Raw genomic sequence first — 12862 nt, forward strand, 5'->3', positions numbered from 1 at the left:
ATTCTTCAGTGTCTCAATTAAAGGAAAACTTGCTTTTCAATCCTATACTGATATGTGTTTAGAGTGTTATATTGTGAAGGGAATGAACAGTGGGACTCATCATTAATCAAATGGAATGACCATTGACCCACACAATTGACTGAATTGAATGCAGGTGGGATTGATTGTTTGGGGGGAAATGACCATAAGACTGGGCAGACTCCACAGATGGGGATCTGATTTTTGCAGCTTGGCGCTATAGTGGGAAAGTTGGCTGGTCGTTCGCAGTTACTAGGACTTCTGGGGACAGAGAAAGGTTGGAAAGGGGTTTAAGATGTCTGTTTATTTGTATGGGGTGGCGTGGGGACAGTACACATTTATCCTACAAATGTATTTTGGAACATTGTCATCTCATCTGTATGTGTCTCATGTTGGAGAACTGTGAAGACTCCTTTGTCTTTCCATTATGATGTCAATTTGGTAGATCTTGAAGTACAATACTGTCCAAATAATGTTTGTGTAGTAATCTACTCCAGCACAGCTCATTTTTGTGGACAGAGTTTGTAAGTAATCAACACATTTTTGGACACCTGTAGGAGTTGCGAACAAACTTTCATTCTAGTATTTAAATATTTCAAATAAGGAATGCTTTATTAAAAAGTTTATAATGCATAATGGAAACAAATGATGTAAATTTCAGTGTAGTAATTTATTTGTATTAATAATTTGTGTGTATATATAAAGCTGCCTGAAAATATACCTAAACCAGCCACTGTTAAAAGTTACATTTAGTCAATTTAGCAGACGCTCTTATCCAGAGTTAGATGCCATGCTGATTGTCTTGTTGATATAAATAGTACAACATTTCTAGGCAAAAAGCTTGATGAACAAACTTGTTTTGAAGTCCCCAAACCATAATGTTGAGTATTACCCATTTCTCTACATTCCTGAGATGGGTGTAGCTAAGTAAAATAGGTGTTGCAGTAGAAGGATGAAAGGTGTGTCTCTGAGACTGTCTCTCTCTCCTCAGACCCGGCTGACGGCACACAGCTTGTGGGGTGAAGGGTTGAGGGTGAAGCCCACAGCTGGAGTGAGGTCCAGATCATCCTCTGTTACCCCGGGTGGAGGAGAGAAACGAAAGTGTTGGAGGAGAGAGGTGAAGAAGAGGAACAGCTCCATCCTGGCCAGACCCTCCCCAGGACACGCCCTGCTACCTGAGAGGAGAATAGAGAAATGGACCAAATATATTTCAAATCACACCAGACATTATTAAAATAGTTATGTTGATAACCATGTTGAACCTGACAATGATATACCCGCAGAGAAGGGAAGGAAGGCATTCCTTTTGACACATTTTCCCTTGTCATCCAGGAAGTGGGCGGGGTTAAAAGTGTGGGGGCTCTCCCATTTGCTCTCATCCTGTAGAACTGACGTCAGTAGAGGAATCACAGAGGTCCCCTGTAAACCAGAGTGAGAAAAAGGGCAATGATCAGTAGCTTGTTCACATTAGAGCTGCGGTTCATACAAGCAGTTTTATTTTCAGATTCTATTGTTGTAGAGGAGTCACTTCAAACCAGCCAGTTATCTAACCTTCTTGATGAAGTATCCCTGGAAGGTGACATCTCTGCTGGTGACGTGAGGGAGGGACATGGGTACAATGTTGGCCAGTCTCTGGGTCTCATGGATGACAGCATCAGTGTAGGGAAGGTTCTTCCTGTCCTCTACCAAGACCTGACGACTTCCTATCACCCTGCTGATCTCCTCCTGAACCTGGTCTGAGGAGAAAGAGTGGGGGAACAAACCATCCTCTAATGTTTCATGTTCATCAAAATCCAGTCAGCCATCATACTGAAGTGTGTTTGTATGTCCCTTACCTTGTATGTGAGGATACTTGGCCATGACCAGGAGTGTCCAACGTAACGTAGTTCCTGTGGTGTCGGTCCCAGCACCAAACAGGTTGGCCACAGAATATACCATGTTATCATCATGGTACAAAGAAGCCACGCTCCCTGATTTCTAACACAAAATGCACAAAAGGATTTTGGAGAAACACTTAAGAAATCCAGTTATGATAATCAAGCCCATGACTGATTTCAGAAGTTTGATTTCATTTCTGGCCTATTACTTAAAAGGTTGTACCATACCTCCAGGTTCTGCTGTCTGGCCAGGAAACAGTCCACAAAGCCTCGGCACATCTGAGGGTTCAGAGTCTCCTTCAGACCTTTAATCAACTCGTTAATATCTTCAAGGGTGATGTCAACAAGATGCCTTATGCGTCTCCAATTCCAGAGCCAAGGACCCATCCAGGGAAATGTGTTGTATAACTGAATCCCCATTCAAAATAGGGTGTTGGTTTTGCACTGTGTTGATTTGTCCACACTTCAATACAACCATTTAAAAATCAAGTCTGCAAACAATACCTGGATTGATGGAGATCCTGTCAGACATGTAACCTCATTAGCTCTGTCCACCATTGCTTTGAACTGTGGGTCACTGTAGTCAAACCTGTTCCCATATACAATGGCGGAGATGATATTGGAGGCAGCATAATTCAGCGGCTTGGTTGTGTCAAACGCTTGGCCTGTTACAGCCAACACAAGATTAATTACAGAAATGTCAATAGCTACACCACAGGTACTTTCATCTGAGCTGTTGTCATCTGACACACAACTATCCTACCCTCATATTTCTCAAACACTTCAATCAGGTTGCCACACTCCTCTATGATCTTCCCCTCACTCATCTTCTTGCCCATCCCAAAGTCTCTGAGGGTAGTGAGAGCAAAGCGCCTCATCTCTTTCCAGGAGTCTCCATTTGCAAACAAAATCCCTGTGGAGATTTTAGACATTTACTAATTTGTATGAAGAATAATGTACTGAATGTACAGAGCGTTCTGTTTTCTTCAGTTACCATGTCCTTTGTTGAAGTCCTCAAATAAAGGGATGATTTCTCGGTCTCCAAACTCATCATGGTTGACCAGAGCCTCCTTGACTGTCTTGTATCCTGCCAGGACCACAACCTTCTTGGGTCCAAAATAAACCTTGAATACTGATCCATATTTCTTGGAGAGCTAGAGAAGGCCACACAGTGTATTTTACAGTATATGAAGGGTCTAAATGATTGCATGTCACATAATTATGCACTTCTTCCAAAGACTGATCAGTCAATAATGTTAGCCTAATTGGACAATGATCACGCATGTCAACTCCTACTGGTTGTAGGAACTTCTTTACATAATCATATATTTTTACTGGACTGAAATTGTAAACTTTCTTTTCCTATCCTTTATTTAAAAGTGCTACACTACAACTATCAGTCTAAATCTCCTTATTGTACTGGTTAATTTAGTCAGGGTTATGGACTTGTTTTGGCCACTAGAGGTCCCCAATTATTAGTTTTTTCATGTCACGTTTCATGTCATTGAGGCCTTTGGTTCCTGACAAATTTTACGCCATGTTCTGTGTGTCAGGAGTTTGTACGCCTTGGCACTATTAACTTAACAGTGACAGAGAGCAGTAGGGAAGTTGGCCAATACTTCATATTAACGTTGCATGTTTAACCTTACCTACAAAATATTTAACCTTAATCCAATGCACTCTTTACACTGCAGTATGTATCAAATTGAATCCTTACATGTGACAACGTGTATAAGCCAAATAGTTAGTATTACCTCACAGAGTGTCTGGTTCGGCCTCTTGAGATCCAGCATCAGTAAGTTCCCCAGCAGAGGTAGTGGTCTGGGTCCTGGAGGATCCTTCCCCTGTTCCTGAGAGCTGCAGGAGAGGAGGTAGAGGAGCAGCAGAAACACCACAGTCCCCAGCAGAGTCACTAAGCTGGGAGTCTGGAGAACAACACTATCCAACACAGACATCACCACACACTAAACACTGAACCACTTCAACCTGATACTCACTAATGCTTTCACAAAGCTGAGCAGCCAGATCCATTTATAACCAATAGCAACAGTTGGGGTGGAGCTGTATTTTTTCCTTTCATCAACAACTTGGCACACTGCCACGCTTGTAGATAATTGATTCAGTGTGTTTTTAGACCTTTCCCACAGTGACTGAGAAGAGATTTGTTTTGCTTGGGTTACTTCTGAATGTCTAAAATGGTCACATATTATCATCACATTTGATCATAATCAGTCATATGTATATGGCTATTTGTGTTTCTTTTAGATGTGTGAATTTCGGCTGTTTTTGTTGTTGTTTTTTTTTTCAAATCTTCAAGTCTTGGCTTTGAAAATCCAGAATAGATATAGTTTAAGACATACACAAAACTGAAATGTATGTAATTTCTTCAGTTCTGTGTATACCAATTTTATGTCTTAGTTTAACGTGAAATCAATGATAATGAATGTTGTGATGTGAATTAATTCTGGACTGCACAGCCCTACTGCTGAAATGCTATGTCATCATTATATTGCAGTTCTTAATTCTGGACTGTCGGCTGTTTCCATTTAGTCATTTAGCAGACGCTCTTATCCAGTGCGACTTACAGTAAGTACAGGGACATTCCCCCCGAGGCAAGTGCCTTGCTCAAGGACAGAACTTCATTTTGCACGGCCAGAATCGAACTTGCAACCTTCTGATTATTAGCCCGATTCCCTAACCGCTCAGCCATCTTAAGAGACAACGGATAAAACAACACTCCGAATGAGAAAACACACAACAATCTAAAGAGGTGATGGTAATATGACTTGTGCTATGAACATTGCATCCATCTTCTCAACTGGGATTATGAGTATATCCAATAATTTCCTCAAACTGTAAATCCTGTAATCTGTGTGTGTGTGTGTGATTTTCAACGTTTTTGTAACTCAACTATCTTGAGAACCAGGCATTGTATGAAGCTGCCAATCCACTGGTGTATTAAATCAATAGTCAGGGGGGGGGGGGGGCACTCGCCTGGAACAGTCAGTGATCATCTCACATCTCATGCTGATAGGCTTTTGCATCATCGTTGTAATGATGTTATCCGGGTGCCACTGATGATCCTCCAAAGTGGACTCTCTTGAAAGAGGATTGTAGGTCTGAATGGAGGGTACAGCTCCTGTACTGAGTGGGTTGCAAAAGGAGCCAATGCAGTTGCATGACTGCATTTGGGCTTTCCACAGGGACACACGCAGGAGAGAGAGAGAATACTTTCCTCACCTACACTTGGTACGACCTCTCCCTTATACTTGCCCAAACAACCCCACTAAGATTACCTGCATGCAATGCAATGTTCCACATGCCCAGATGTGTTGTGGTGCTCACCCCTTTCAATGATGAAAGAAAAGTCTGACAAAGCCCAGACAAAAACATTACTGCCAGGGATGGGCAAAGCCACCTCTGAGCTTATTTTCAATGAACGCTCCATACCCACACTCTCATATAGGTCAGAAAAGCCCCCAGATGCACGTCAAGCAGACTAACACAATTTACAGACGGGTTCCAGTGGGTCTCTGGTGGTTGCTGTGCTGTTGTGCTTGAACAAGCCAAGTTTTTTTAGGACTGCAGAATTCCTGTAGAGGGCAGCAGAAGGAGCAGCCCCAGTGTGATTTGGCAGTGTGTGGACAAAGTCCTCAAATGAACTTTGAGAGAAAAGTGATTGTGACTCTTAACCCCCAAACTAAATTGATGGCATGTGATCTCCAGTGTGACCTCCCGGGCAAAGTATGTCCCACTGAGCGAAACAGTTCACAGCTGCCGCAGAGTAACTTGGTCTGCTGCTTGGCTCCACTTCCGTGTGAGCAAACCTGGTGTGACCTGGTGTACACAGTCTCAAGTCCCATTCTCTCAAGATTATACAGGTGTAAAAAAGCTTTGGCAATCGGCATAATGACAGTTTCTAAATGATTCAAGCTACATAATTCATAGACATAATGATGAGAAGGCCTACAAAATGTTTCTCCCTTACATTAAGTCTGGTAATACAAGGACATGGTGGTCTGTCTGAGAACTGCCAAAGGAACACTTCCTATATTTCTGCTTTTGGGACTTAAGAGTTATGTTCCCAAGATCTGTAGTTCTGCTTTTTAGATAAGGACATGTACTAGTCACGTCCACACAAACTGTTGCAACAGGATAAATATAAAACAATCTCAGTACATTTTAGAATCAACCAAAACTAAATAATAAGAGTAATATAGTATTCATTGGTTCATTTTTTTTTATAATTTACATTACATTTACATTTAGTCATTTAGCTCTTATCCAGAGCGACTTATAGTAAGTACAGGGACATTTCCCCCGAGGCAAGTAGGGTGAAGTGCTTTGCCCGGGGGGAATGATTGTTAATTGATCAAGGGTTAATGACAGACCTCTTTATATTCAAGACAAAACGTGGCCCTATGATGGCTGATAAATTCCTGTTAGTCCATGTCATTAGTATTATTTCTATATGTTTGAAATAATGCTCTGAGGACAAATCAATCACCATTTTGTACTTTAAAACTGTTTACACATGACTGAACATTGTTGTCACTGATAAGATTATTTGATTGCACCAAGGAAACTATTTGATTGTGTCTAAAGAACGGTGACTTTGGTACATCTTTTTGATATGACGTGTAAAATGTCATCAAAGTCCTTTGTCCCTACAAGAAGGTGTATAAAACCTTGTTGAATACATTGTTGCTTTGAGTGACACATCTAGAGCCTGTAGAAGGCATGTCCTCCATGTCTGCAGACATTACATTTACATTTATTCATTTAGCAGACGCTTTTATCCAAAGCGACTTCCAAGAGAGAGCTTTACAAAAGTGCATAGGTCATTGATTATAACACCGAGATATCCACTAACATTAAAAGCTATTTGACAAAAATCTATTTGTTTTTTCAGCCTAGTGCTTACGTCACAAATCAATTAAAATAATGTGCTGTGTCAAAGTTGTCAGAACTTTCCCCTAAACCAAAATTCACATTTGAATTTTGCCTTATAAATGTAGGTCTGATTATGATCAAATGTCTTAGACTAGACAATATGACTAAAAAGCAGGTTTTCCTTTAAGTGAGACACACAATGCTCTGGAAAATTAAGGTAAAGGAAATATGAACTGCATGCTTCCCTGTGTGCTTGTTTTCTAAAGGCGTGGCAAAATCTAGTTACTGATAAACTTTGACAGATTCAGTCATAGCTCCACCCCCGACTGTTGCTACTGGCTATAAATGGCTCTGACTGCTCAGGTTTCTGAGAGCATTAGTGAGTGTCAGGTGTAAAGGTTCAATGTTTAGTGTGTGGTGAACCATGTCTGTGTTGGATAGTGTTGTTCTCCAGACTCCCAACTTGGTGACTCTGCTGGGGACTGTGGTGTTTCTGCTGCTCCTCTACCTCCTCTCCTGCAGCTCTCAGGAACAGGGGAAGGATCCTCCAGGACCCAGACCACTACCTCTGCTGGGGAACTTACTGATGCTGGATCTTAGCAGGCCCTACCATGGACTCTTTGAGGTAATTTGACATTATTATTATTATTTAATTATATTGTATATAAAATATTGTATTCATTTGGAACATAATAAAATGTAAGGAAGACGAGGTGTCAGTCATACACTCACCGGCCACTTTTTATTAGGTACACCTGTTCAATTGCTTGTTAACACAAATAGCTAATGGCAATCACATGGCAGCAACTCAATACATTTAGGCATGTAGAGTGGTCAAGACAACTTGCTTAAGTTCAAATTGATTATCAGAATGGGGAAGAAAGACGATTTAAGTGACTTTGAATGTGGCATGGTTGTTGGTAACAGATGGACTGGTCTGATTACTTCAGAAACTGCTGATCTACTGGGATTTTCACGAACAACCATCTCTAGGGTTTACAAAGAATGGTCAAAAAAAAGAGAAAATATCCAGTGAATGGCAGTTGTGTGGACGAAAATATATTGTTGAGGTCAGAGGAGAATGGGCAGACTGGTTCGAGATGATAAAGACAACAGTGACTCAAATAACCACTCGTTATAGCTAAAGTACATTTACATTTATTCATTTTTTCAGACGCTTTTATCCAAAGCGACTTACAAGAAAGAGCTTTACAAAAAGTACATAGATCCTAAACAACGAGATGGCCCTAAAAACTTTGCGGGTAGCCAAAACATGAAGCATACATTGTGAAAAGCAAATAAGTGCCAATGGGTAGAAGCAGAAGAGCATAGTAGCTGTTAAACAAATTACAATTAAACAACATGATCCTCGAAAGGGCTAGAGTATACCTGGAGGAAAGCAAGCAACAATAATTATAATAATAATAATAATGATAACAATAATTGTTTAGCTGGAGGTGGTGCTTGGTCATCCAGGCAGAGATGTCAGTGAGGCAGGCCTCGATTCTAGCTGAGATCCCCGGATCAGTCGGGGGGAACGACGGGTACAGCTGCGTGTTGTCAGTGTAGCAGTGGTAGGAGAAGCCATGGGAGGTGATGATCGGTCCAAGTGAGGTGCTGTACAGGGAAAAGAGGAGGGGCCCAAGGACAGAGCCCTGTGGGACACCAGTGGAGAGCTGGCGGGGTCCTGAAACTTTACCCCTCCAGGAGACCTGGTAGGATCTCCCTGACAGGTAGTATGAGATCCACTGAAGTGCAGTCCCAGAGATGCCCATCTCAAAAAGTCTAGCGAGCAGGATCTGGTGGTTGACCGGGTCAAATGCTGCAGAATGCAGAATACCGTCTCTGAATGCACAACACGTCGAACCTTGAAGCAGATGGGCTCTAGCAGCAGAAGACTACACTGGGTGCCCCTCCCGTCAGCTAAGAACAGGAAACTCAGGGCTACAATTCACACAGGATTGCCAAAATTGGACAATAGAAGATCGGAAAAACGTTGCCCGGTCTGATGAGTCTCGATTTTCAGCTGCGACATTCAGATGGTGAGGTCAGAATTTGGAGTAAACAACATAAAAGCATGGATCCATCCTGCCTCGTATCATCGGTTCAGGCTGATGGTGGTGGTGCAATGGTGTGGGGGATATTTTCTTGGGATACTTGGGGCCCCTTAGTACCATTAGAGCATCGTTTAAACGCATCAGCCTACCTGAGTATTGTTGCGGACAATGTCCATCCCTTTATGACCACAGTGTACACATCTTCTGATGGCTACTTCCAGCAGGATAATGCACCATGTCTCAAATCATCTCAAACTGGTTTCTTAAACACGACAATGATCCTCCACTGCAATGGCCTCCACAGTCACCAGATCTCAATCCAATAGAACACATTTTGGATGTGGTGGAACAGGAGATTCGCATCATGGATGTGCAGCCGACACATCTGCAGCAACTGCGTGCTATCATGTCAATATTGACCAAGATCTCTGAGGAATGTTTCCAACACCTTGTTGAAAGTATGCCACAAAGAATTAAGGCAGTTCTGAAGGCAAAGTACTAGCGAGGTGTACCTAATAAAGTGGCCAGTGAGTGTATGGCATGTGTAGCCACACCAAATGTAGCAAACAGCTCAGTCTGCAGCATTAGCTAATCAGGTTTCGTATCCCTCTCAGACTATTGCAAACCCCCAAAAATGTGTCTGCTTCTGTATTTAAATAAATGGTGCCAGAGACCTATCCAACTCAAACTATTCAGACACACTTAACATGGCTTAAGTCAACAAATACAGACATACTGTATGATGTAGTGGTAGTATAATAGTATGTAAAGGATATTTAAAAAAATATTTTTAAACCCACTGTAAACAGAAACCAATTTGTCATTTAGCTGAGCTGAACATAATAACATTGTCTGATCTTTTGTAGCTCTCCAAGAAATATGGATCTGTGTTCACAGTCCATTTTGGACCCAAGAAGGTTGTAGTCTTGGCAGGATATAAGACAGTCAAGAAGGCTCTGGTCAACCATGCTGAGGAGTTTGAAGATAGAGACATCATTCCCATATTCCATGACTTAACCAAAGGACATGGTAAACCAAAGAGAACCAAATGATATGTTGATTTATTAAATAATTATTCACAAAAGTGAATCTGAATTGATGTCACCACAGGAATCATGTTTGCTAACGGAGACTCCTGGAGAGAGATGAGAGGCTTTGCTCTCACTACCCTCAGAGACTTTGGGATGGGCAAGAAGATGAGTGAGGAGAAGATCATAGAGGAGTGTCAATACATCATTGAAGAGTTTGAGAAACACGAGGGTAAGGATGAGAAAAATTACCTTTCATTGGACACATGCAATATGTTCAAAGAGAACATTTGAAGGCTTAAATCTATTCATTACAGGTAAAGCATTTGACACAACCTGGCCCTTGCACCATGCTGTCTCCAACATTATGGCAGCCATCTTGCATGGCAACAGGTTTGAATACACTGACCCCCAGTTCAAGGGATTGGTGGACAGAACCTATGAGACCTACAGTCTACTGGGCACTGCATCAATCCAGGTAATGTCTGCATACCATTATAATTTAAGTATATACAGTATGGTCAGAATACTTGGATCCTAATTTGTATGGGGATTCAGTTATACAACACATTTCCCTGGACGGGTCCCTGGCTGGGAAACTGGAGACGAATAATGAAGCTTGCTGACATCAACAAGGAAGTGATTAACTCTTTAATCAGTGGTCTGAAGGAGACTCTGAACTCTCAGATGTGCCGAGGCTTTGTGGACTCTTTCCTGACCAGACGGCAGCACCTGGAGGTAGGTTAACATGGTGCCCACCAAATTTTGATAGTATTGATGTTTTTTATATCCAACAAAATGACCGGTGACTCCAGAGCATCATCATTATTGGACTTCTTTCAAAGTGTTTCTGAAAAGAATCCTTTATGTATTTTGTGCCTTAGGAATCTGGGAGCGAGGCTTCTTTTTACCATGATGATAACATGGTGAGTTCTGTGGCCAACCTGTTTGCTGCTGGAACAATCAACACAGGAACTATGTTACGCTGGGGACTCTTGCTCATGGCCAAGTATCCTCACATACAAGGTAAGGGACATACAAACACACGTCTGTATGATGGCTGACTGGATTTTGATGAACATGAAACATTAGAGGATGGTTTGTTCCCCCACTCTTTCTCCTCAGACCAGGTTCAGGAGGAGATCAGCAGGGTGATAGGAAGTCGTCAGGTCTTGGTAGAGGACAGGAAGAACCTTCCCTACACTGATGCTGTCATCCATGAGACTCAGAGACTGGCCAACATTGTACCCATGTCCCTCCCTCATGTCACCAGCAGAGATGTCACCTTCCAGGGATATTTTATCAAGAAGGTCACACAACTGGCTGTCTTAAAGTGTACTCTGAAAGAGTCTGAAAATAAAAGTGCTTGTATGAACCGCAGCTCTAATGTGAACGAGCTACTGATCATTGCCCATTTCTCACTCTGGTTTACAGGGGACTTCTGTGATTCCTCTACTGACGTCAGTTCTGCAGGATGAGAGCGAATGGGAGAACCCCCATACCTTTAACCCCGCCCACTTCCTGGATGACAAGGGGAAGTTTGTCAAGAGGGATGCCTTCATGCCCTTCTCTGCTGGTATGTATTTGTCATATTCAACATGGTTATCAGTGTAACCATTTTCAGAAGGTCTGGTGTGTTATTAATTATAAATATATTTGGTCCATTTCTCTATTCTCCTCTCAGGTCGCAGGGCGTGTCCTGGGGAGGGTCTGGCCAGGATGGAGCTGTTCCTCTTCTTCACCTCTCTCCTCCAACACTTTCGTTTCTCTCCTCCACCCGGGGTAACAGAGGATGATCTGGACCTCACTCCAGCTGTGGGCTTAATCCTCAACCCTTCACCCCACCAGCTGTGTGCTGTCAGACAACTCTAAATATTGAGACGAATATGTAGACAACCATGTAAAAACCTCAGTAAACATGGACGATATGTCTCTATGCTGCAATGCCTGAAGGTGCAGCTATATTATTTGTTTTTACTTTTAACCATTCATGCGAATTGTGTCATTAATAAGGAATAAAAATTTATTTTGTAGACCGGCAATTTGTATTTACTATTGTAGGAATCCGGGGTGGGGGGGGATTAGTATCCTGGAGACACAGGGAAACATGTTGAGTACAAGCATTACAAACACGATGAACGAAAGACCACTACTGTGGAAGAGACAACGATCTGGCAAGGAGTGGCTGGAAAACCAGGTTTGAAACACTGCCAGGTGGTTAGCTAATGGACCACAGGTGGGGAGATTGGAGACAACCAGGAGTGTAGGTGTAGCTGGGAGCCAGGGAAGAAAGGGAGAGACAAAGATTGCCACAACACAATCGGAAAGACTAGGGAGACGGGAAACCCACGGGAGACACTGGGGCACGGCCGTGGCCGTGACACACATAAAGAAAGTATAAAACAGTTTTGAAGTCTGGAATAATTATATAATATGAAATAATTGTTCCATAACCGCTTGCAAATGTGTTAGTATTCATCCCACCCCACTCCGCTGTAATTGGACGACTGGGTGAAAGTGACAGTGACGAGCGCAGCGTTTCACCTGAAGTGAACTCCCAGCGACTACGCCCAGAGCTCGACACAAAAGAGACGCTCGGGCCCGATGCCTTGATACGCTGCTGGTATTTCTTGTACAGAACACGACGCTCCCATTGCAAACAATTACAAATAAGTGCTAGCCTCCGGATATATATTTTTGTTATTGTTGGACACAAGCCTGGATGAAAACAGTAGCATGGCCTCACAAGGGTTTCATGTTTTATTGGTGAAGAGGCAGACACGAACCCTCGTGTCTGCGTTTACAAACTCAGCCCAACTGCAGACAACCCCACGGCCTCTCCAAGGCACCGTAAAAAACGTGTGTTACTTCTGAAAACTTTCAGGAGGTATACAAACTGATTTGTTAACTTTTGAGAACGTGTCTGGACCAGGGACTGAGGAAGGGAGGGAGGCTGTGTATGTGTTTCTGTATTGTATTTAGCAGACAC

The 12862-nt window shown here is 42.5% G+C and overlaps 2 protein-coding genes across 2 annotated transcripts; one reads left to right on the forward strand and one right to left on the reverse strand.

Annotated features, from left to right (window-relative positions):
* Positions 1-596: 596 nt before the first annotated feature.
* Positions 597-3915, reverse strand: LOC124479006 (cytochrome P450 2K1-like). Its single transcript, XM_047037461.1, has 9 exons — positions 3650-3915; positions 2890-3049; positions 2659-2808; positions 2400-2560; positions 2124-2303; positions 1854-1995; positions 1570-1754; positions 1296-1437; positions 597-1193 (listed from the first exon to the last, which is right to left on the reverse strand). The coding sequence occupies exons 1-9, from the start codon at positions 3848-3850 to the stop codon at positions 1006-1008; spliced, it is 1509 nt and encodes a 502-aa protein (XP_046893417.1). The 5' UTR covers positions 3851-3915; the 3' UTR covers positions 597-1005.
* A 3226-nt stretch (positions 3916-7141) lies between these two features.
* On the forward strand, positions 7142-11906 carry LOC124479001 (cytochrome P450 2K1-like). Its single transcript, XM_047037453.1, has 9 exons — positions 7142-7413; positions 9712-9874; positions 9956-10105; positions 10191-10351; positions 10432-10611; positions 10758-10899; positions 10999-11183; positions 11308-11449; positions 11558-11906. The coding sequence occupies exons 1-9, from the start codon at positions 7213-7215 to the stop codon at positions 11743-11745; spliced, it is 1512 nt and encodes a 503-aa protein (XP_046893409.1). The 5' UTR covers positions 7142-7212; the 3' UTR covers positions 11746-11906.
* Positions 11907-12862: the final 956 nt, after the last annotated feature.

Source organism: Hypomesus transpacificus, chromosome 17, assembly GCF_021917145.1.
Source record: "Hypomesus transpacificus isolate Combined female chromosome 17, fHypTra1, whole genome shotgun sequence".
NCBI classification, from domain to species: domain Eukaryota; kingdom Metazoa; phylum Chordata; class Actinopteri; order Osmeriformes; family Osmeridae; genus Hypomesus; species Hypomesus transpacificus.

Bases quoted from the DNA above. Each gene is read 5' to 3' on its own strand.
- LOC124479001 (XM_047037453.1), top strand. From the start codon at position 7,213: ATGTCTGTGTTGGATAGTGTTGTTCTCCAGACTCCCAACTTGGTGACT. The intron at 7,414-9,711 runs GTAATTTGACAT...GATCTTTTGTAG, and splicing joins CCTACCATGGACTCTTTGAG to CTCTCCAAGAAATATGGATC. The intron at 11,184-11,307 runs GTCACACAACTG...TCTGGTTTACAG, and splicing joins AGGGATATTTTATCAAGAAG to GGGACTTCTGTGATTCCTCT.
- LOC124479006 (XM_047037461.1), bottom strand. From the start codon at position 3,850: ATGTCTGTGTTGGATAGTGTTGTTCTCCAGACTCCCAGCTTAGTGACT. The intron at 2,809-2,889 runs GTAACTGAAGAA...AAATCTCCACAG, and splicing joins GGACTTCAACAAAGGACATG to GGATTTTGTTTGCAAATGGA. The intron at 2,304-2,399 runs GTATTGTTTGCA...ATGGGGATTCAG, and splicing joins CAGGATCTCCATCAATCCAG to TTATACAACACATTTCCCTG.